The sequence below is a fragment of the Podospora pseudocomata genome, chromosome 5 (assembly GCF_035222375.1).
Source record: "Podospora pseudocomata strain CBS 415.72m chromosome 5, whole genome shotgun sequence".
NCBI classification, from domain to species: Eukaryota; Fungi; Ascomycota; class Sordariomycetes; order Sordariales; family Podosporaceae; genus Podospora; species Podospora pseudocomata.
In genome coordinates this window covers 4,084,297-4,105,088 of record NC_085889.1, presented here as the reverse complement: position 1 = coordinate 4,105,088, position 20,792 = coordinate 4,084,297, and the positions used below count along the sequence as shown (strand labels likewise).

At 53.1% G+C, this 20,792-nt stretch overlaps 6 protein-coding genes across 6 annotated transcripts; 3 read left to right on the top strand and 3 right to left on the bottom strand.

Annotated features, from left to right (window-relative positions):
* Positions 1-145: 145 nt before the first annotated feature.
* Positions 146-1,075, bottom strand: QC762_0087260 (uncharacterized protein; the record flags this gene model as incomplete). Its single annotated transcript, XM_062884011.1, has 1 exon — positions 146-1,075. The coding sequence occupies one exon, from the start codon at positions 1,073-1,075 to the stop codon at positions 146-148; it is 930 nt and encodes a 309-aa protein (XP_062742769.1).
* Positions 1,076-1,491: 416 nt separating this feature from the next.
* Positions 1,492-6,359, bottom strand: QC762_510070 (uncharacterized protein). Its single transcript, XM_062891416.1, has 3 exons — positions 5,695-6,359; positions 2,965-5,546; positions 1,492-2,787 (listed from the first exon to the last, which is right to left on the bottom strand). Exons 1-3 carry the CDS (start codon positions 5,885-5,887, stop codon positions 2,665-2,667), a joined length of 2,898 nt encoding a protein of 965 aa, XP_062742767.1. The 5' UTR covers positions 5,888-6,359; the 3' UTR covers positions 1,492-2,664.
* On the top strand, positions 1,608-2,264 carry VPS60 (Vacuolar protein-sorting-associated protein 60; the record flags this gene model as incomplete). The annotated part of the gene is made up of 1 exon (XM_062884010.1): positions 1,608-2,264. One exon carries the CDS (start codon positions 1,608-1,610, stop codon positions 2,262-2,264), a length of 657 nt encoding a protein of 218 aa, XP_062742768.1.
* A 1,235-nt stretch (positions 6,360-7,594) lies between the features above and the next one.
* Positions 7,595-13,716, top strand: CDC24 (Guanine nucleotide exchange factor for Cdc42p). Its single transcript, XM_062891415.1, has 4 exons — positions 7,595-9,703; positions 9,759-10,301; positions 10,354-10,596; positions 10,672-13,716. The coding sequence occupies exons 1-4, from the start codon at positions 9,101-9,103 to the stop codon at positions 12,388-12,390; spliced, it is 3,108 nt and encodes a 1,035-aa protein (XP_062742766.1). The 5' UTR covers positions 7,595-9,100; the 3' UTR covers positions 12,391-13,716.
* A 492-nt stretch (positions 13,717-14,208) lies between these two features.
* Positions 14,209-15,373, bottom strand: MRP10 (40S ribosomal protein mrp10). The gene is made up of 2 exons (XM_062891414.1): positions 14,838-15,373; positions 14,209-14,785 (listed from the first exon to the last, which is right to left on the bottom strand). Exons 1-2 carry the CDS (start codon positions 14,941-14,943, stop codon positions 14,616-14,618), a joined length of 276 nt encoding a protein of 91 aa, XP_062742765.1. The 5' UTR covers positions 14,944-15,373; the 3' UTR covers positions 14,209-14,615.
* QC762_510040 (uncharacterized protein) lies at positions 15,289-20,607 on the top strand. The gene is made up of 6 exons (XM_062891413.1): positions 15,289-15,609; positions 15,681-15,994; positions 16,051-18,753; positions 18,847-19,616; positions 19,677-20,397; positions 20,493-20,607. The coding sequence occupies exons 1-5, from the start codon at positions 15,533-15,535 to the stop codon at positions 20,097-20,099; spliced, it is 4,287 nt and encodes a 1,428-aa protein (XP_062742764.1). The 5' UTR covers positions 15,289-15,532; the 3' UTR covers positions 20,100-20,397; positions 20,493-20,607.
* The last annotated feature ends 185 nt before the right edge of the window (positions 20,608-20,792 follow it).

Sequence of the window (20,792 nt, the reverse complement as noted above, 5' to 3'; positions counted from 1 at the left end):
GATAACACAGATACGCCAAGAACGGTTGCTCTTGGAAGACACGCCGTCCCGGTAGATTACGAATGGTATTAGTACAGACTGATTAGGTAGGCGTCGCAGCGTCTACATAAACAACTGAGAGCAAAAAAAGCCGTATTGGAGGTGATCAGTTTGTCCACCCATTGCTCGGCGCCTTGAGCCACGCCGCAAAGTTCTGAAGGTCCGGAACATCCCTCCTCCTCGCCTCAATATCAACGTGGTAACCCTCATCCTCGAAGAATTGGAACATAGTGCCAACTTCTTTGATAGCCCAAAGCATTACCTTTCCAAAGATACCCCAAGCCTGCGGCAGCTTCTTCCCCGTCACGCTGTCAAACTTCGCCCGAGCCTCATCCAAAGTCAACTCATCGCCCGCAAGACCAACAGCCTTTTTTGACCACTTGGCAGGCTCAGTAAGTGCTATGGCACCAAATTTGCCAATATCGCGAACACTAATAAGCTGCAACTTCGTCTCCGCACTCAAGGCGCTCGCCCACATCGCCGTGAATACTGCGCAAAACATGCCAGGCTTGAAGTTCTCGAGGAAAGCCACTGGTCGAAGAATGGTCCAGGTGAATTTGCCCTGCTCCTTCTCCGCCTTGTCGCGAAGGTAAATCTCGATGTTGTGCTTCGCGAGGAAATGTGGGACACTGGTAGGGTTTTCCCAGCTTCTCTCATCACCGCCGCGCTCGACAGAGCTGAAGACGATGTGCTTGACCCCGTGCTCCACAGCGGCATCGACCAAGGGCAGCGCTTGCTCTTCCTCGGTGAGCTTGGAGCCGCCCATGGCTGGCGTGGTAACGATGAAGATGCTGTTGACTGACCCCTTGGGTAGCGAGTTAAAGATTGGCTTTGGCTTTGAGCTGTCGCCTTCAACGAGCTCAAGAACGCCCTTGTGAGACTCGGCGAGCTTCTTTGCTCTGTCTGCTTGGGCATTTCGGGTCAGGGCGAGGATGCGGAGCGGTGGGGTCTGTGTTGGGAGTTCAAGAAGGGCTTTGACGACGGCGCCGCCTTGCTGGCCTGTCGCACCGATGACAAGGATGGTGTTGGATGCCATATTGCAGCGATGGTGTGGTCGTTGAGGCTAAGATACTTTGGGTACCAAATTATATTTTTGGAGAATTTAGAGTAGAAAGTGATCGATACAGTACAGATATTGAGAAAATGAAAGACTTAAGGTAGGTAGTACTTGCCTTTATATCGTCGCCAGTGATGTCAACCATACTCTTCGTCAGCATTCTAAAAACCGAGCAAAGGGAGTACTGTTTGATACCTAGATTACCAAACAATCGGCATCGGGGTTGGCGTTGCCCGCCATTCTATCTTGGCAAAGTCCGATAAGCGAAAGCCTCGCTTATGTAACAACCGCTTCCCCACAAACACCCCCCCCACACAAGCCCCTCCAAGCATCGCTGCCTTGCCCATCGTCGTCATCAGCCAACCATCGCTTGTCGCATTCCCTCCAAACCCAACCACCAAACCACTATCGCGACCACCACCATTGCGATCATCGCCATCGCAACCCCTTCTTCCGAACAACAACCTCCCCCCTAAATTCCAAGCCCTTCCCAGGCCCAAAAACCGCCAAAATGAACCGCCTCTTCGGCACCCCCGCCCCAAAAGCCCCCAAACCAACCCTCAACACCGCCATCACCTCCCTCGACACCCGCATCTCCTCCATCGACGTCAAGCTCTCCGCCCTCAACACCGAGCTAACAACCTACCAAACCAAGCTCTCCAAAATGCGCGACGGCCCCGGCAAGACCGCCCTAAAGCAAAAAGCCCTCAAAGTCCTCCAGCGTCGCAAACAATACGAAGCCCAGCGCGACCAGCTCCAGTCCCAAGTCTGGAACATGGAGCAGGCCCAGACAATGCAGGACAATCTCAAAAACACAATGGTCACCATCGACGCACTAAAGCAAACAAACAAGGCCCTGAAAAAAGAGTACGGCAAGGTCGACATCGACAAGATTGAGCGCCTGCAGGACGAGATGGCGGATCTGCTGGACGTGGGGAATGAGATACAGGAAAGCCTGGCGAGGAGTTATGACATTCCCGAAGATGTGGACGAGGCAGAGTTGGATGCCGAGCTCGAAGCCTTGGGGCAGGAGGTCGAGTTGGAAAGGGAGATGATGGGCGGGGACATGAATTCGCTGCCGAGTTTTATGCAGGATGAGGTGCCCGAGTTTATCGATGAGCCGCCTGTTGCTGGGCAGGCCGGCAAGGTCAAGGAGGCTGCTGGTTAAGGTCTCCCCCAAAAAGACGGGAGAGAGCGCGGGTGTGTACAAGGAATGGAGTGTGGGGATCATGGTACATTTTATAGGCAAAAAAGACAACAAAGTTTTGTTCAACGCCCACCATTGCCACAGACACACCTGCTGAAGAGCCATCATGGCCTCTCTCGTATATCTCCCGGTCGGATAATGCTATGATTAAAAAACCCCTTCTAATTCAATACCACTTCCCCGCTCCCAAATGTCGTTATGTATCGATCCAAAAAATGATCAGGCAAAAAAAAAAAAAGAAACAAGTTCCTGAGAACAAACTACAAAGCTATACACATGCACCTTTCTTAAGACCCATACAGCAGCACCCATTTTCCTCCAAAAACTCCAACAAAGATCTCACACTCCTGCATCCCCCCATCTATTCCACCGGCCCAAAAAACTGCGCCGCCTGCTCCAACTCCTTATCCCCATTGCAAAAATCCCACCCCACAATCACACTCGTCTGACTGCAGCAAATGATCCGTCTCGCATCATATTGAAGCTTGAACACGCGCGCCGGGTTAGCCGCGTCGTGACCCTCAACCGGAGCATGATGGGCAACGTGTGGATGGTGATGATGAGGGTGATGATTTGTCTGAACAGGAACAGGGGTTGGAACAGGAGCAGGAGCCGGGGCAGTGGGGTTGGATGTGAAAGAAGGAGCAGGAGGGAGTTGTACCTGATGCACACGTCCATGTCCCCCAGAAGCCAGTTCCGCATGTGCCTGATAAGCTACGGCCGCCTGCTGCTGGCTAGCCGTCAACAGTCGAGCTGCCGGTAACGCCGGTGCTGCTGATGACGACGATGATGATGATGCCTGAGCAGGCTCGGTATTGTTTCTGTGTTGTTGTGAAGATGTTGAAGGGCCCGCCAGTGCGTTCGTTGCTGCCGCAATCGCTTCCGCGTTCCGCTGAGCCTCCCGTCGTAGCCTGGTCTGCTCGAATTGAGCTCTAATCAAAGCACCAGAAAAGGCTTGTCGAAGCTGACTCCGTGTGACAGCGTTCTGCAATCGGTCGATCTTGCCTTCAATGTACTGTCGCTGTGTCAAGATGATGGGATGGTTGCCGATGGCGCGTGTAAAGGTTTGGGCGCCTGCTTGGATTGCCTCGTCGATTAGCGCCCGTATTTGTTCGCTATCCGGTCTCGGAGGCGGTACTGAAGGCCCGGCCGATGTGCTTGGTGGTGCGCTCGCGGTCTGTGTTGGTAGGGAATTGTTTGCTGTGAGCGTGCTTGACGAACCGCCGGGTTGTTGCGAGGGACCCGGTCGCACCGAAGGGTGTAAAGGGATCGCCGCAGCAGCAGCATCCAAGAAATTCGACACCGGGGGAAGTGTTGTCCGTCCCAGCTTGACCGCAACGGCAGCGGCTTCCTCTTGCTTGAGGTGCTGCTGGTCTTTCCAGATGCCCTCCTTGTCTCGGCGCCAGATGATAATACTAGTATCATAACTGCCACTGACGATCCGGCCATATTTGCCCCCTCCGCCTCCAGGTGGGAGCTTTGCACCGTAGGCACAGATGTCCTCCGGTCTTCTGGATCCTGCATTTCCCTGCCGACGACCAGCTTTCGGGCGGTTTGTGCCGTCAAGTAACCCTGCCTCGAGCGCCTTGAAGTAAGCCTCATCCACCTTCTTTGCCGCCTCCGCATCATCTTCGGCCTGGAAGGGCAAATCTCCAAATCCAGCTTGAACCGTCCGTACCAAAGCAGAGTGCGCACGAAGGCTCGCTACCTCCAGACCTGTCGCCCTGTCAAACACCTTTACTTCATGGTCACTGCTACCGCTGACAATTCGCCGGCCATCGTACTGAACGCATGCGATTCCTTTGGTATGGCCAACAATTGTGCGGCTGCATGTCTGAGTCGGCCAATCCCAAACCTTGATATGGCGGTCACCGCTTGCAGACACAATTTCCCGGTCGTGGATCTGAACAGCATTGACGGCCGCACTATGGCCTTCCAATACGCCGATCAAAGTCCAAGCCGGAGTTTGTGGGAGGTCCTCGGGAGCCATAGGGATGTTGTAACCGTAGTTGATGGTGGTGGGCACGGGGCTCACCTCTCGGTATCCAAGGTCGCCAGCGCGCAGAGGTCGGCGGTTGAAGACCTTGATCAGCTTATCCTTGGAGCAAGTGACCAGGATCCGTTTGTCAAACTTGACGTTGAGTACAGATTCCCGGTGGGCAGTTTTGAGTGTCTGGATCACCTTTCCGGTCGAGAACTTCCAAATGATCACGTCCGAGTCCGAACTGCCTGACACGATGATGTCCTCCTCGGGGTCAGAGTCAAACTGCAGGCAGAGAACCGACCCGCGATGTTGCGACAAGGTGCGGAGGCAGCGCCGTGTCTCCAAATCCCACACCTTGATCGTCCGGTCTCGACTGCCGCTGACTAAATACTGTGGGTTAAACTGCAGACTGTAAATACATTCCCCATGCCCTTCTTCTGGATAATTAGGATGGGGTAGCTGGAAGTTTGTGTATTTTCCTAGGTCCCAGTTGGACTCGAGGCGTCGGCGCATTGTGTATACGTGCTTCCAATTAAGCTTATATCTGCGGTCGTGGTCATCCAGAACCCATAGCGTGGATCTCGGTAATCTTGATAGGGGCGTGGCTAGTACTGTGTCCAAGAAGTTGCCTTTGGATCGCGTTGAAGAACTGGATTCCGGTGAGCGTGCCCTCCCTTTGCCCTTGTCCAGCGAGGCGCTCTTGTTCGCCGACCCCGAACCTGAGCCAACACTCTTTACTTCCAGATCATCCAGTCTTCGTGAGATGCTACCACCGTCAGCACTTCCTGTCGGTCCGCCAAACAGACTGCTTTCTGACGCGTCTATCTCGGCGGGCTCCTGCTTTATTGCTCCCGCGTCCAGCATGACACTATCCATGTCGGCATCGAGGTTTGAAGAGACGGTAATGGCGCGCTTCTTATGCGCATGACCCTCAGTTTCCGAGTCAACTCGCCGTGACACTCCCTGACGAACTCCATTGATGCTCTTCTCCCAGGCGGCGATCTCTTTCGGTTTTGCAGACCAGCCCTCCATATAATACAGCTGTTCCCACAGCTTTCGATCCAAAGCGAGGCCGTACCATGTTCTACATGCACGCGCAACGCTGATGAGCGAGACGGGGTCGAGGAAGCTGAGAATCTTGAGGCACACCTCGGGGGGCAGGTAGCGGATGAAGTCGATGTTGAGTCTGGGGTTGAGGTGTTCTACTATTTCCGAGATTACAGAGGTAGGAAGGTCATTTAAGAGCGCCATCGCAAGTTCTGTCCGGTGTCAAGGTTAGAGTTGGAGTCGGCACAATATCAAAACCATAGGATCATGGGGAAGCATGGCATGGGTGCAACCGGAGCATCAGCCACCCGCCGCGGCCACTAGCCTTTGTTTGATGGAACAGCTTGAAGCGCAACGTACCGGTCTTGCGAGAGATGGAGAGGTTAGATATATGTTGAAGCATCCATGCCGGGAAATCCGATGCAGCTTGAGAGGAACTCAGGGCCGAGACCGAATCGTCGCGCGTCTTGTGGGAGAAGGATGCAGAAGCGGAAATCGCGGTCAGGGGGTCTTCTGAGTAACCTTCGTCGGCCTGGGAAGCGAAACCAGCCATGATTTGCAACACTACGGAGTAAGCGCGCTGCCAGGAGTCGGCGGGCGGAAAAGTTGGGGTCTGTCGCTCCTAGAATGCGAGAGCCTGGTGCTACGGACACGACCTCGGGTTGGCAGGTAAAGCGAAGACACAAGGACGACTCTGTTTTGTAATGCGCCCGAGAGCGAGATGCGCAAGTGTGAGTTGTTGTGGTTGTGTGCCTGGACAATGGCGGTTGCGTTCAGGCTCCAAAGACCACTGACAGGGCAGTGCGGAGCTGGAAGCTGGAATGGCGACTGAACGTGCCTTTACTCCAGAGCTGGGTCCGTTGGCGATTCGCTGCGCTGGTCAGCGAATCCTCCGCAATGATTGATTTCTAGCTGGTGGGCAGGCTGAGAGAAGCCAAGCGCTGTGCATGCTTCCACAAGTCTCCTTTGGCGTGTGTCACTCGAAGATACCTGTTTCCCTCTTCTTCAGCAGTGGCTGGGCCTTCTATGTTCGGGGCATCGACATCATCAAGTCTTGCGTCGCTGACAAACCCGGCATTGGGGGTTGGTCCCACTTTTCATACTTTGTGGTCCGAGCGGTCTACTGCGGTCTTAAAGCGGTTAGCCCCGCTTACACCTCAAATTGAAGTTATGGAACAACAGCACAGAGCCATCACCAAAAGTCGGTTTTGAGTAGGTAGTGTATTCTTGCTGTAAAACCTTTCCTTACACTCGGCGGCTTCTGATGAGATTATGCATTTTATTTTCCCGCTTTATTCTAGTCGCTGAGTTGGATTCCATTAGATGCCACCGTCGACGAGGCTGAACTCCAAGCTGATATGTGGGCATTTATAGTTACTCTGGTGGATGTGTTGATGATTGTTCTAATAATGAAAGGCTTATATGATTGAGTGGTTGAAGCCGTTCAAAATGTACAACCAGACAGGTACCACATTGAAAGCCCCAGGTCCTTTTTTTTTTTCAAACAACACCAGGTAAAGCCTAGTGGCTTCGATTTTAGGATGACTCGACGCTTTAAAGGAGAGACGAGCACAGACTCGTCATAGGTGATCATGGAAAAGATCTTGTTCTCTTCCAAAATTCCGCAACCACACTATCGGGTCTCAAAATGGAATTTCGGGGTGCATCAGGGCCCGAGAAGACTCAGAGAATTTCATTGTTGACTGTTCTTGCAGTGGCCTGATGGAATGACAAAGATCTTTGACGGCGGGATTTCCGAGTTTGTTGCAGGCTCTTTGACAGCAACGTGGTGACGGGACCATTGCTGTTGACGTTGCCGTGCTTTAGAAGGGTTGGGGTTGTCAAGAGTTGGCTTAAGCTTTTAGGGAGTGGTCCACTTGGAAGTCAAATATGGATTAGCGCCGAAGATTGGGGAAACGCCTGAAACATTTTGGACCCACCCCAAATCATGCCTGATGCCTGATGGAGGGGCACGACCCCTCCGCCTCATGCATCGCCGGTTGGAAACGGCAAAGACGACAACGAGGGAGATATTCTAGAAGAGCAACCATCTCAGAAATGGAAGCCATAAGGAAAACGCTGCCGTCTTCCGAGGGCTTTAAAAAGTTGGAAATTGGTTGGGCAAGGCACAAGCCCCAGTATGGAGCACGTACCAAGATGGGAGATGGAGCAAGTTGGACCCCTTCTGATTTGAATGTACATGAACGCAATAACTCATCTACACTCACTTACTCGCGGCCCTATTGTTTATAGTAAGCATTGATCTCTAAGAGTTATTATCTTCTCTCTAGAACAGCAAAAAGATCGGGTAGACAAGTACTTGGACGATGGAGGCTCGAAACACGCTTCGGCAAAGCTCGAGGGATGTGTTATTCCCAAACACACTCGACACAGGACACTTGATTCCAAAAACAGTCATGCGGAACGGCACGACATGGAATTGTCAGGTAAACCGCACTTTGTCCTGGACCTATTGGCCGATCGACCAGGCACACACAGAGGGAGACGGGGGAGAATGTCACTCTCCTGCAGAGAGCACGTTACCGTTACCGCGAGGGACATTGACGACTAACAAGGCTGAGAAGGGGACATCAACATTCATGTTGCGATTCTATAGCCAAGGGTGGCCCATCACAGCAGCAGCGACAGTCACATAGACAAATCAAAAATGCATTACATTCGTTCCCAGCAGTAATGAAGGCCAAAATGACATTTCCTAAGCGGAATCTCGTCAGCGGGCAGGCTAGCGGTCAAGTACCTAAAGTTAGGGACACTGGCCGCCAGCCGTTGATCACACCCGGCCGTTGTCCCCGCCCCGCCCGCACATTTCTTGGCCCCCATTTTCTCCCACGGGCACCACTCAGCACTCACCACCACCACAGACCACAGCGAACTGGAACCCACACGCTGAAGAGACAACGCCCCAACCCCGGGCTGGCTCATCCTTTTCGCACGCCAACCAACCATCTCCGAGAGCGGTCCTTGCCACGACCTTTCGTTTCAAACCACATCTCAACACCGCACCCGCTACCCGCTACGTGCGCGAGATCGAGTAGCACTCTCGTCAACGTTATCCTCGCACTTTTTGCGACATCGCGAGCCGGCGCAACACCTCGCACACACCCGACCGCACACCGACACATCACCACCACTCAGCCACACGCTGTCCGCGAGAAAGGGAGCCGACGAGCCAAGGCCACCCCAGCCACGGGAGAGAGCAGCACCACGCAGGAACTGGGATCGGCCACGCCCGACGAGACGACCGGAGCATAGACACAGTGTTGCAACGCTCTTGACTACGACGACGACGACGACGACGAAGACGACATTGATAGACTGCGACGTCGAGCTCGCAGCATCACGGATTGGGCACTTTGCACTAGCAACCGGTAGAGAGACGCCGCGGCCAGCACCTGCCATTCCGGCGACAAGCGATACAAAGTGGCGGCGAGGAAGCAAGCGCTGCGGGACAAGGCAAACAAGGCGGGAGCCGACAAGCTAGCCTCGACAATACCCGGTGCGACTCGAGATCCTCGAAAAAAGTAGACTTCAGCTCTGGCTAGGTTGCAACATTCCGCGAGCCGACCGACCTGACATTCATCCGCCCTACACAGCGAGCACCTAGCTGCGTCGCTGTTGTATCCCGAATTCAATTCCTTCCCCTGACCGACCGATCGAGATCTGTAGAGGCCCAACGTCGACGCCGACTCCGGTTACTGCCTCTATAGGCAAATCCACACGGCGGTCTGCGGATGGAGAGCTGGTTATGGCCCATGCTCCCCTACTCCGCATGAACACCGGCCCTGCCGCAACAATGGATGTTGTCGATAGATTAACCAGCATGACTGTACCTGGCGCGCCACCACGCGTGAGCCAGCTTTCTGGCTCGTCCACTTTTCCAGTTACCAATTCCTCGACGTCTCTCAACTCTCTGAACAACGCCACAACCTTCGCCGCATCATCCACTGGTAATGTCGTGGCCACCAATAACATCATCAACCAAAAGGCCGATGCGTCGCGCTCTCTATACCAGATATGCGTTTCTTTAAAGCAGCGGCTGGCCAAGGTTCCCGGCTTTGAGGGGTATCTAGAGCAACTCAATGAAATGGCCGCCGAATCCATGGAGGGACCAGTGGAATCTCTCTGGGAGCTGCTGCGATCAGGGTTTCCACTGCTAGCTATCTACAATGCTCTCCAACCCGAAGTGCCACTCCAGGTCGATGAACCCCCTGGAGCCAACAAGTCCAAGCTGGCAAAGATTGCGATCCTGAGATTTGTCGAGGCTTGCAAATCCAAGCTCAATGTTCCCGCAGCTGATTCTTTCATCATTACGGATTTGACAGGACAGGACACGACGGGTTTCGTCAAGGTGTGTTTATTCCTTCCCACCGATCTAGTTGGGTGTTTTGCTAACAATGGTTCAGGTTACCTCTGTAATCAATTATGTTCTTGATCTTCTCGAGGTCAAGGGTCTTATGCTCGAAGTTCAGCCTTATCCCGAAGACGATATGATGCAACCAGGCTCTCAAATGAGCCACCGAGACTACGTTGTGCGCGAGATGGTAGACACGGAACGGAAGTACGTCCAGGATCTCGAGAACCTACAGGATTTGAAGAAGACACTAGAAGAGAGGGGCATAATTCCAGGAGATGTTGTGCACAACATTTTCCTTAACATCAATGCCATCTTGGACTGCCAACGCAAATTCTTAATTAGGGTAGAAACGACAAACTCAATGCCGGCTGCCAGGCAAGAATGGGGAAGCCCATTTGTAGCCTACGAGGAGGTATTCAACAACTGCTACCAGCCCTTCATTGCAAACCAGAAAAAGGCTGGCAAACTAGCAAGTCAGGTGTTTGACAAGATCCAGACGGCAGCACACGCTGTAGCCTGCGACTTGAACACGCTTGACGGGTTCTTGTTGAAGCCGATGCAAAGACTGGTCAAATATCCACTTCTTCTGAACGTAAGTGTATTTTCCCATGTTACTGGTGTGCCGTGTACTGACTTGGAGATAGGAACTGCTCAAGAAGTGTGACGATGAAACAGTCAGAGCAGACCTTTCGGCAGGTATTGAAGCAGCCAGTCGCGTGCTACAAAAGGCCAACGAAGCAGTCGATCGCGCAGAGCTCGACGAAGCACTGGAAGAATTGATGGGCAGGGTTGACGACTGGAAAAACCACCAAGTCAGCCAATTTGGGAAACTCATATTGCACGGTGTTTACACCGTTATCCCGGGCAAGAGTGATCAAGAGAAGGACGTAAGTGCAAATTACCTTTTCATCAGGGGGGTCTTTGACAACAAGATATATGATGCTGATGGGTTACCCACGCAGTATGAGATCTATCTCTTTGAGAACATCTTGCTTTGCTGCAAAGAGTTGCTCCCAGGCAAGAATAAGGATAAGAAGGACAAGACCAAGTCGACTGGACCGAAGGTTCGCAACAAAAACAATAAGCTCCAGCTTAAGGGTCGGATTTTTATGACGAATGTGACCGATGTGGTAGCACTGTCGAAGACTGGTTCATATACTGTCCAAATTTGGTGGAAGGGTGATCCCGGCGTGGAGAACTTTATCATCAAGTTCCAGAATGAGGAAATGATGAAGAAGTGGGCGACCGGACTGGAACAGCAACGGAAGGAGAAGACAGGCCAGGTGCAACAAAGCCCGGAGAGACCGGCAACGAACTTCACGTGGATGGCTTCCCAGAGTAGTGGACTGGAAAACCCATACGCCGAGAAGGACGATGATGATGATGACGATTCGTCCACTTTGATCGCACCGTCGGGGACTGCCACGCCGGCTGCGTACAACCCGCCCATGGCGTTACCTGGAACAATGCCGCGCAATGCTTCGAGCACCAGCTTGCGGACACGCTCAGCCACCAACGACAGCTCGCAATCCCTGGCAGGCATCGCTCGAGCACCGCCGTCGAGCTTCCCCCTTCTTCAGCCTCCCACCCCATTGAACATCCAGACCAACCAGGCCTCGCCACTTCGTGGTGCCGAGTCCTACTTTTCGCCAGTAGCCGAGTCTCCAGCGTCCAGCAGGACGAGTACCACAAGTGGTATCTTTTCCCAGACAGGTTATCCATTTCCGAAAACGGGCACACCGCAACCTGGATGGGCACCCGAGGATAGCAATCGCTATACAGCCCCTGCCGCACCCCGAGCCCCATCAAGAGATGGGTCTACTCCAAACAATGCGTATGGCATGGTTACCGCAAATGGACGGAACCCCCGAGGTCCATCCATGCCAGTAATGCCTCGCGAACGTGACTCGGCGCACGCGGCCCAGTTACAGCAGCAGCGCAGCCGTAGCTATAGTACGCCTGACATCAATGGGCAAGCCGCCCGAACTGGCCAGTCCGTTCCAGCAGTCCCAGGAATCCCTGCTCATTTGAACCAGGGCCATCCACCTCACCCCATCCATGTACGGCATGACTCCAATATCCCAAGGAGCAACACGGGCAGCCCCGCAAACGATCTGCCATTGCGCACAAACACCAGCTCCCCAGGTGCACAACGTCAACGACAGTATGGCGGCATGGCGCAGTTCCCAACACAACCTGTTTATCCCCGTCAAGGTACACCCGGCAGTGGTGCCAACATCCCACCACCGGCCGGCCCTCCGCCTCCTGGACTGGCACCGTTGGCTCCCGTTGACCCTTCGAGGCCCGTTGCCCCTGGTCTGGTAACGGCGCCGATCACCTCCAGCCAATCCATGGTTCCTCCCACGCCAGACACTGCCTTTTCCAGTCAACTCCGGGTAAGGGTCAACTACGATACCGGCAACTACTTTACTCTTATCGTTCATTTTGACAAGCTCAACTACGTGAACCTGATTGACCGCATCGATCACCGGCTCAGCAAATTCACCAACAGCAGCATCTCTAAGGGAGAGCTGAGGTTGCGATATCGGGATGAAGATGGCGACTTTGTGACCATTGAAAGCGATGAGGACATCCAAATTGCCATTTCCGAGTGGCAAGAGGGCATGCGCGGTTCTCAAGGCATGGATGAGATTGAACTTTTCTGTGTCGGTGAGATGTAAACCACCAGTCAAACTATTCTCTTCTCCTTTGCCTGACACGCAGAAGGATGGAGCAATTCGCTCTTAACCACTATCTCACGCAGCTTACCACACTATACATCTCGCCCTGGGACGACACCCATACACAGTGCCTTCCTAGAGCTCTTTCCTTTGTCCTGTTCTCAAAGCACACACATCGCATTATCTCATACCCTCCTTTCTATCATCAGCCTTTTTTTGTTTTCTTCGTTTTATTCCAATCTTTGCGCGGGATTTTCATCATCAAACTCATAGAGGAGCGATCGGTTGAATGTTTTTTATGTCTGGTTGCTTTTTTGAATGGGGTTTGAGACGGAGAAGAGGAGAGGGACGTGGTTACAGCAAGAGGGGGAGGAGGATGAACACTTCAGCGTCGACAGTATACCACATCACCAGCAAAGCCAGCACACCACATCACAACACCACGACACTGCTGCTTGACGGCCGACAGGATCATCATTCCACCGCAGCACCACAGCCAAAACCATGGCACAGCTTACCTTGACAACACCAACGAAGATGGACACCATAACACCACATTATAGACACAAACCATATCCCATACTGTGTCATTCTTATTCAGGAGGAGACCTTTGCTGAGGTGGAGCGTGTTCGAGGCTTTTTGGGAGGGGGCCTTGGTTTAGCTGAGGGGGTTTCTCCTTGTTTTTATTTTCTTGGAGATCCAAAACAGACGTTCATTTTTTTTCTTTTCGTTTTCTTTATCTTTATTTGTGGGGTTAGGGAGGTATGGTTGACGCGGTGGCTATGGTTATTTGTTGTGGTAGTTGAGAAGTTATAAGTGATGATGAGGTAATATTAAGGGGGGAGGAACAGTGGAAGGTGTTGGGAGGGGTGTTGATGATGATGATGTTGTTGTCATTGTTGAATGTTGCTAGACTCTTTTCTTTTGGTCTTTTTTTTTATATCTTGCGTTCGTACTTTGTTCGTACCATGAATACCCAGTTATTTTTTGTTGTTTTTTGCAGCGTTGGTTTGCTGTGGTGTGTTGTTGGGGGCTGAAGACGCTTCTTATGTGATCATGGATGATGTGAGGATGATGATGTATGAGCGGATGGGTGACACTCCTTTGCGGAAACGTCTTTGGTGGGGGGCGGGGGGGTATTGACACTCATTTTTACCTTGATTCTGGGGGGAAAATATTTCTGTGGTGGTTTGTAGTGTTGTTCTTTTAGAGATGGGTACCTATTGGAATTTTGGAAGACGTTGGTTTGATCGAGGGGGTACCTACCTAGATTTACAATTTTGTCAGTCTTGATATATACAGATGATAAAGGTTTTGATTTGGGTTGTGCTATCTAGGTGTTACATATGCTTGTGATTTATCAGCGTGAAGTCTACCGGGTTTTACTTGGAATGACAAGTTGGTATTTCCTGTGAGTTGAGGGTTATGAGTCTTTGATGGGGAATGTTTTAGGATGAGAGTAAGGTAAATCAAGGTTTTTGTGGAAGCGGAATTGGTTCGGTAGGATACGTGTGTTTTTCATTTCTTACAACACAGACTTTGGTCGGTAAGTATTTACCTCCTTTTTTCCAGGGTTCGACATTCGTTTACTCTGATGGCTGTGTTATTCAGGTTGTTCCACTTGTCATATTGAAGACGACGCAGATAGCCATGGCATAGCTCTTTGGCTTTGGGATTTGAGATTTCTCTGGCAGCCCTCAGAATGTTATTCGCACTTTTCTGGTGGAGAGTGAGCTTTGGATAGATGTTACTAGAGCTGTCGGATGGTCAAGTGCTGGACCAAGGCTAACTGGCCGTCCCAACAAGTCTGTCCGTGGTGGTGTTGGGTATTTACGTATATTTTTCATATTGTACATTTTATATACAAACCCATCATCTTCATGACGGCGGGTATTTGTCAAAGCCTGTTACAGCCAAAAAAGCACTAACGCCCCTCCCCGATGCAATTTGCTCGGCCCGTTTTGTTTATACCAACGTTCCCCTGCTCCGCTGCCCAGCTCCATAAGTCGCGGCTTCCGTCATGCGCTTCCTCCACGTCGAGATGGCCGTCCATTTCCCAGCGCAACACAGGCTTTCCCTTTCACCAGTAACCCCTCGTACGGCTGTCAACACCCAGGGCTTCGCCGTTGTCCCACGGCGTGTTGGTCAAGGAGGTGGCAATCAATCCCGTCTAGTTCATCCTCATCTCCTTCTCCCTGTTCCTTCCTTTTTCATAACAACCCGTTTATTTGTTCTTGGACGCTTGCTTGATAAGCTTCGAGGACAGTCTCTGGAGATGGTAGTTGATGGTGTTGCTTGGCTTCGGAGGGGGCTTGGGAGCGTCCATGCAGGCGCGGAGGGCGTCTTCGACTGTGTTGCATGCTCTGCCAGTGTGGCCAGCGGAAGCCCAGCACGCTGTTTCTGAGTTAGCTCCTGTGGACCTTGTCGGAAAACAGAGCAGACCTACCGAGGACAGAGGACATGATGGTGAGGCAGGGGTTTTGCTCGCGCTTGTTTGGGTTTCGGACCCGAAGCCTCGGGAGGGGAGGAAGACGGATTGGGTTCTTGGACATGGTTATGATTGCTGTCGCTCGGGATTAGAGGGGGGGGACGAAGTGGCGTGTTATGGCAACAGCAATTGCATCGCAAGGTGAGGTGGGCTGTCGTCGGCTTCAAGGTTCCTCGAAATGTTGCGCCGATTAGGACCCACCATTATTGAACGATACAGAGAGATTAGGAGCTCACGTGCTGATAAGACCGAAATGTGCAAGGATGGAAGGCGGTGTGGAGCGTGGGGTGTTGAGCACTCGGAGCGCTAGGACCATCCGGGAAGTCTTCCAAGAGAGCGGTGCTCAATGATTGGCTAGAAATTCAAGATGTAAACAAATGCCCGTTTCCTTCAAAGTTCAAACCCATGTCCACTTTGAAATTCGTTGGGAACCGGGGGATCAACCGACACGCGCTGGCGAGCTTCGCGGTTTCTTTTCTGCAGCTTTCACCACAACACGTCATTGGTGCTCGAGCGACACTTATTTACGACATGAAGCAGCAGTAGCAGGCATTGAATCATTACTTTTCGTCCTGTTTTAACTTTGCATTTGCGCGCCAAAAGAATAACCTTCAGTTTTTCACGAGATCCACCACAGCGACTTTGGGTTCAAGATGCTCGGTTTCGCAGGTGGCTTGGAACGGGCCGCCGCCGCCGCGCAAACTGATGATGTTTTGCATTTTACAGAGCAGTATGTCTTTCGACTTTTCCCCTTAGGGAGTTTTGGGGGACATTCCAGCTGACAGTGTATTTACGTTCCAGACCCCGAGTCACAGCCAATGCCTTCCTCCCACCAAGGATTCCAGCCCCAAAACCATGGCAGCGCGTTGCGGTCGACCCCGTGGCAGGCCATAAACAGCGAAAGATTTGGAAACGCGTCCCCGGTTCGAGTGGGTCGAATCCTGCGCGCGATGCCTATCTACGCGACATGGCCGAGCTTGAGGATGCGCGGGGCCAGAACCCGCGAAAGCGCGTGAGGGGGAGTGCTCATGTTCCGGTCTACGGTGATGCGAAATGGACCAACCGGCCGAGGAACGCACGCCTTATTGGAAGTGTGGACTTGGGCGAGGCGAGAGGTACGCTCATCTTGCATCGTGTTGTGCTTGAGGGGAGGGACTAACATTGTCGACAGCGTTCGTGAACAAAGTTAACGAGGAAGCCAAGACCTTGGAGACGAGCTTCACCACCAAGGACGCGACATTCCCGGATAACCGACTGAGCTGGGTACCAAGAAAGCGACATAACTCCCGTTGGCCAATTCCACCAAACATGGACCGGACTACCGACTTCGAGATACCATCTGCTCCTCAGGCCGCCGAGCCAACGATCCAGATCGACGACAAGGCTTCACTGAACAGATCAACGCGCAGACTCAGTAGACGTTTTACTCTCCTTCCATACGGAGACGAATCACCAAGGAAATTGCTGATGCCTAGGCTCTCCCCCACCAAGAAATCGGCGTCTGCCCTGTCGCCTGTCAAGAAGGTGCCCGCAATTACGATGTTGTCGCCCATTAAGGTGTCCGACTCACCGCTCAGGGCCTTCAGAATCCACGCAACTCCAACAAAGGTGGTGTTGGAATCGCCCAAGATGAGCCCGCCAGAGAAATCTCCCTCGAAACCCTCACCTGCTACCTCGACCCCTGGAGCGATGCTGCCACCAGCAACAACGCCAAGAGCCATTGCTTCACAGCTGCAACATACCGACAGTCCCGTTCCCCTCATCTTTGACCAACCGACATCAGATAGCGTTGCGGAACCTCAACACGAAGCTCGTCGACGCATTTCTCTTGCAGCTGCTCGTAGAACTGAACGCAAATCTCTTGGCATCTCCCGTCTGGACGCTGTGCGCAATAGTCCAAATCGACGACATAGCTTCAACAACCTTGACGCCTTGATTGCCGAAGGAATGGATAGTGGTAAGGGGCGCCGCAGTACGCTAGGCGGAGGGTTTCTGTCTTCGAAGGAGGATGTTATCGAGATTGATGCCAAGACCAACTTGGACATTTTTGGTGAACCATCCAAGGCTGTTGCCTCGACCCCCAGGCGATTCGCCTTTGGTGTCGATAAACTCGATGAAACTCCTCAACCATCTGCACCTCTGGATGGTTTCTTCAGTCCTCTTATGACCGACATCTCAGACATGACAGAAAGCGCACCAGCCAAGGATGCCAGCCCGCAGCAACAGCCAGAACAGGCAGCAGCTAGCCCTGCTCCATGTGCGACCGATGCAGGGGACGAGCCATCAGTTCTCGAGGATTCTACCCCGCTCCCGGCCTCTATCGAAGAGTCACCGGTCGAGGAACACCAGCCAGCCGAGGTTGAAAAGTCGCCAGCCCCTGAGGAGCAACCCACGGAGGTGGAAGAGGTGTCCGCGCTTGTCAAGGAAGAGCAAGTCGCAGAGATCGAGGAGTCACCGGTTTATGAACACCAGGCTGCCGAAGGCGACATTTCTTTCACCCCTTACGAACCCGAAGGTCTGTCAACCATTTACGAGGAGTCCACTATCATTGAGTCTCCGAGGAAATCTCCCAGAAAATCCCCCGTCAAGGCCGTTTCTGCTGTCGAGGTCCAAGACACATCCATAGTCATCGAAGAACATGAGGCTATCTCTTTCATCGAGCCAGGCGTTGTTCTCAAGGCTACTGAGGAATCTTCCATTGAGAAGAACGACATGCCTGCCGCTCCCTCAACCCCTCGCAGCACCAGGGTGGCCCCTAGTAGTCCCTCAACGCCTCTCCAGAACCACGATCTTGATGCTGTTCTCCAGTTGAGCATCAAGCGAAGTATCAAGCGCAGCGCCAGAAAAGACGAGGTTCCCCGTTTCAACCAGTTGGATGGTTCACCTTCCACACCAGGCGCCCATGAGGATAGCTTTGCCTCGATGGATGATACATGCGAGCTCTCAGACCTCAGCATTTGCAGTGTCGACATCTCTACTGAACATCTCGTCACCACCACAACTACCTCGCCCCCAATTGCCTCGCCACAACAGCAGCCTACCGATTCGCCTGTTGCCAGTCCCTCTCAACCAGAGGCCGAGGCCAATGCGAAGGATGAAGAGGTATCTTTGCCAGAGACCGCCCCTCTTCCTGTGGCCCTCTCATTTGAGAGCGATGCGGACACGGTTGTCGACCCTTTCGCTCAAGATACCGTAGACGAGAAGGAACCCGTTGAGGTTGAGAAGACAAGCTCTCCCACTCCTGAATGCGATGCTCCCTTGTCTCCCCAGGTAGCCGAGGACGAGGCTATTGTACCCCAGGCCAAAGTCTTGGCGCCTGGCACACCCCCTCAGGCCACGCCCATCGCACAAAGCGAGGAGACAGGGAAGGTCTCAACACTCGAACAAAGGACTGAAGACAATGTCGACGCATCTGAGGCCTCAGGTTTTACGCCAATTCATGGCCGTCAATCCTCGCCAACTGAGCTTGTGCAACCTGCTGTGACAACACTTGCTGATGAACTCGAGGCTGAGTCGGACGACCTGGATGAAGATGAAGTAGTCGAACAAGATGTAGTTGATGAAGCATGCGATGAGCTTACCATGGCAGTGGATGACGATTTCACCTCGGTGCCGCCCCCTCAACCAGAGAACGATACGATTCAATTGCAGGCGAGGCACGACGACTCGGAGGCGGAATTGCTGCGGAAGTTTGTGACGCGGGTGACTGCTGATAAGAACGCAAAGGCCGCCGCCGCTGCCGCTGCAGCAGCCTCGATAGCGCAAAACTCCCGTCTCAAGCGTCGGTCTGGGTCAATGAGCACCATCACCTCCTCTACCGGTTCGCCCATGCTCAATGCAGAGGCCGATACCCCCGCGGATAGGAAGCCCTTGGGTGAGAAGAGCCCCAACAGCCCCAGCCCTGTTAAGAAGAGAAAGCTCGAAGATTTAAAGGACAGTCAAGCTAAGGATATGGTCGCCCCGCAAGATGCCCCGGATAGTCCCAGTCAGGCGCCTCCTCCCAAGCGCCGGCGCAAGCGCGTCCTCGGTTCCTCGGAAAACACCCTCGACAGAAGCACTCCCGTTGCTCCCCCACCACCGGATGATGAAGCTCCCCGGAGGTCTACCCGTGCCCGGAGCACTCGAACTCTCCGGCCCACAGCACCTTCGGCAAACTCGATTGCTTTGTCGTTGATTCCGGTGCGGCTGCCTGGAATGGGAGCCATGGATGACAGCACCATGGATGCCACCCTTAACATGGCCAGGCAGCGCAACGAGGAGAAGGACTTGGCTACCATGACGAGGGTCAACACCCGCAAGAACAAGGGCCAAGCTGTCCACCCTGCTGTGATTCTGGCGAGGCATGCTGAGGACTCTTCGTGGAAAGTCAACGAGGCTAAGGCCGAGCCCAAGGAGCCGCGCACCAACCCAGATCGGACGGTCAAGAACGTCAGGTGGGCTGAGGAACTGGCTAGTTACCAGGGCGAGTCCCCAGTCCTACCGGCTGCCGATGCGAACGATGTCAAGGATGTTCCTGTCGTCAAGACCACCACAACGACCAACTTCATGATGTCACGGGCCATGGAGGATGATGATGATATGGATGAGCTCGCTATTCCTACCATCACCGAGGTGCCGCTTCCTCCTACTGTATCAAAGGCTGCGTCAGTGGCAGAGAACAAGCCTGAGCCTCCGAAAACCAGGACAAGGAAGGTTGTTGCCGCTACGGCATCCACATCAACTGCTGCTGTTCCCAAGGCCGCTGTTCCCAAGGCTGCTGCTCCCAAGGCTGCTGCTCCCAAGGCTGCTGCTCCCAAGGCTGCTGCTCCCAAGGCTGCTGCTCCTAAGTCTGTTGCCACTAAAGTTGATGCCCCTAAGACTGCTGCTGCTAAGGCTGCCGCGCCTGTCGCTGCCGCTTCCACAAGACGCAGCACTAGATCTACCAGACTGCAGACGCCGACTCCTATGAAGAAGGTTGTCTCTGCTGAGAGCACCACGGCTCCCAAGCGGGCTATCCCTTCAAGGGCGAAGACTGCTTTGCCCAAGCCTGCTGCTTCGACAGCTGCTACCAAGGCCACTGCGGCCGCGCCTGCCAAGCCTGCCACTGCTTCGGCTTCGGGCATCAAGAAGGCCGCTGGGAGGCCGACGAGACGGACTGATGTTGCCAAGTTGGGGATGACCACTGTTAACGGGACGCCTGCCCCCAAGAGGAGGGGGAGACCTGCGGCTTCTTCATCTTGAGTTGGTTTTACTAGCATTTGGATTCAGTTTGGCATGGGTTGGGATTGATGATGGATGACACTGCATAGATGGGTTGGATGAATGGTTGGGATTGTTGATGGATATAGGCATTGTTGTCTTGTTGTGGTTATTTGTTTATCCTTTTTTTCTTCCTCGGGAAAGCGAATACCCCGTTGTTTGGCTTGGTTTGGTGTGGCCTGTCTAGGAGATACCTTTGTTGGGTTAGGGAGGGTGGTATTATGTTTGGGATTGAGTAGGTATATTATGCATTGAGATGGATGGTATGTGGGATGGATAGGTATGTTATGGATTACAATTGAGGAGTATTTGTGATTGTTTGTGTTTTTCTCGATTTGGCCTTCCAAGGTTTCCTGATCTTTTGTGTTTACGCAGCACCACGCTCTCGTTTTGTCCGAATAGCTTGAAGCATGCAAGGAGGTAGCATTTGTGTTTACTTGCCCCTGAACAAGTTGTCTCTCACGGGTCAATATCTTCGAGAGCTCGCTCAGTCAGCAACAGGGAGAAATGCTTCTCTTTTTCGCTTCTGCACGGCACAGACCATCAACACCAGCAGCCTGGACAATGCTCGTTTTAGGATGCGCTATCGACTTTCTACGGGGCGGCTCAGCTGTTTATGCCAGGGGGTCCCCAGTCTTTTGGTTGGCTGGAAGGGCCTAAATTGGCATCCAGCAA